The sequence below is a fragment of the Mesitornis unicolor genome, unplaced genomic scaffold (genome assembly GCF_000695765.1).
Source record: "Mesitornis unicolor isolate BGI_N332 unplaced genomic scaffold, ASM69576v1 scaffold30312, whole genome shotgun sequence".
Classification (NCBI taxonomy): domain Eukaryota; kingdom Metazoa; phylum Chordata; class Aves; order Mesitornithiformes; family Mesitornithidae; genus Mesitornis; species Mesitornis unicolor.
This window is the reverse complement of record NW_010170318.1, coordinates 3,630-3,955: the sequence shown is the minus strand read 5'-3', so window position 1 is coordinate 3,955 and position 326 is coordinate 3,630. Positions and strand designations below refer to the sequence as shown.

Here is a 326-nt window from a genome sequence, read left to right as displayed (position 1 = left end):
CGCTGGCACCTCGGGCACCGCAGGGGAGACCTGCTGGGGCGGCTGGCCCTGCTCGGGGCGCTGGTGCTGTCGGGTGAGCGGGGTTTTGGGTAGGGGGTTGCACCACTGCTGGGGGCTTCTGGGCCACCTCAATGGGGTCGTTGGGGAGTGACAGCTGCAGGGTCCCAGCTGGGCACAAATGTCCCCAGGGCTGCATTTTGGATATCACTGAGCATCCCCTGCCCTTCAGTCCTGGCTCTGCCATCTGGAGCTGTGTCCCTGTCTGGGACATGTATGTGTCTGTCTGTGTCCATGTGTCCCTGTGTGTGCTGGCTCTGTATCTATGA

General features: G+C 62.9%; 1 protein-coding gene across 1 annotated transcript in view; it reads left to right on the top strand.

Annotated features, from left to right (window-relative positions):
• Nucleotides 1-326, top strand: part of CHRND (cholinergic receptor, nicotinic, delta (muscle)) — a 4,072-nt gene that overhangs the window by 463 nt on the left and 3,283 nt on the right. Inside the window, 1 exon segment of the mRNA XM_010179650.1 lies at nt 24-73. Coding sequence (XP_010177952.1) covers nt 24-73 — 50 coding nt within the window.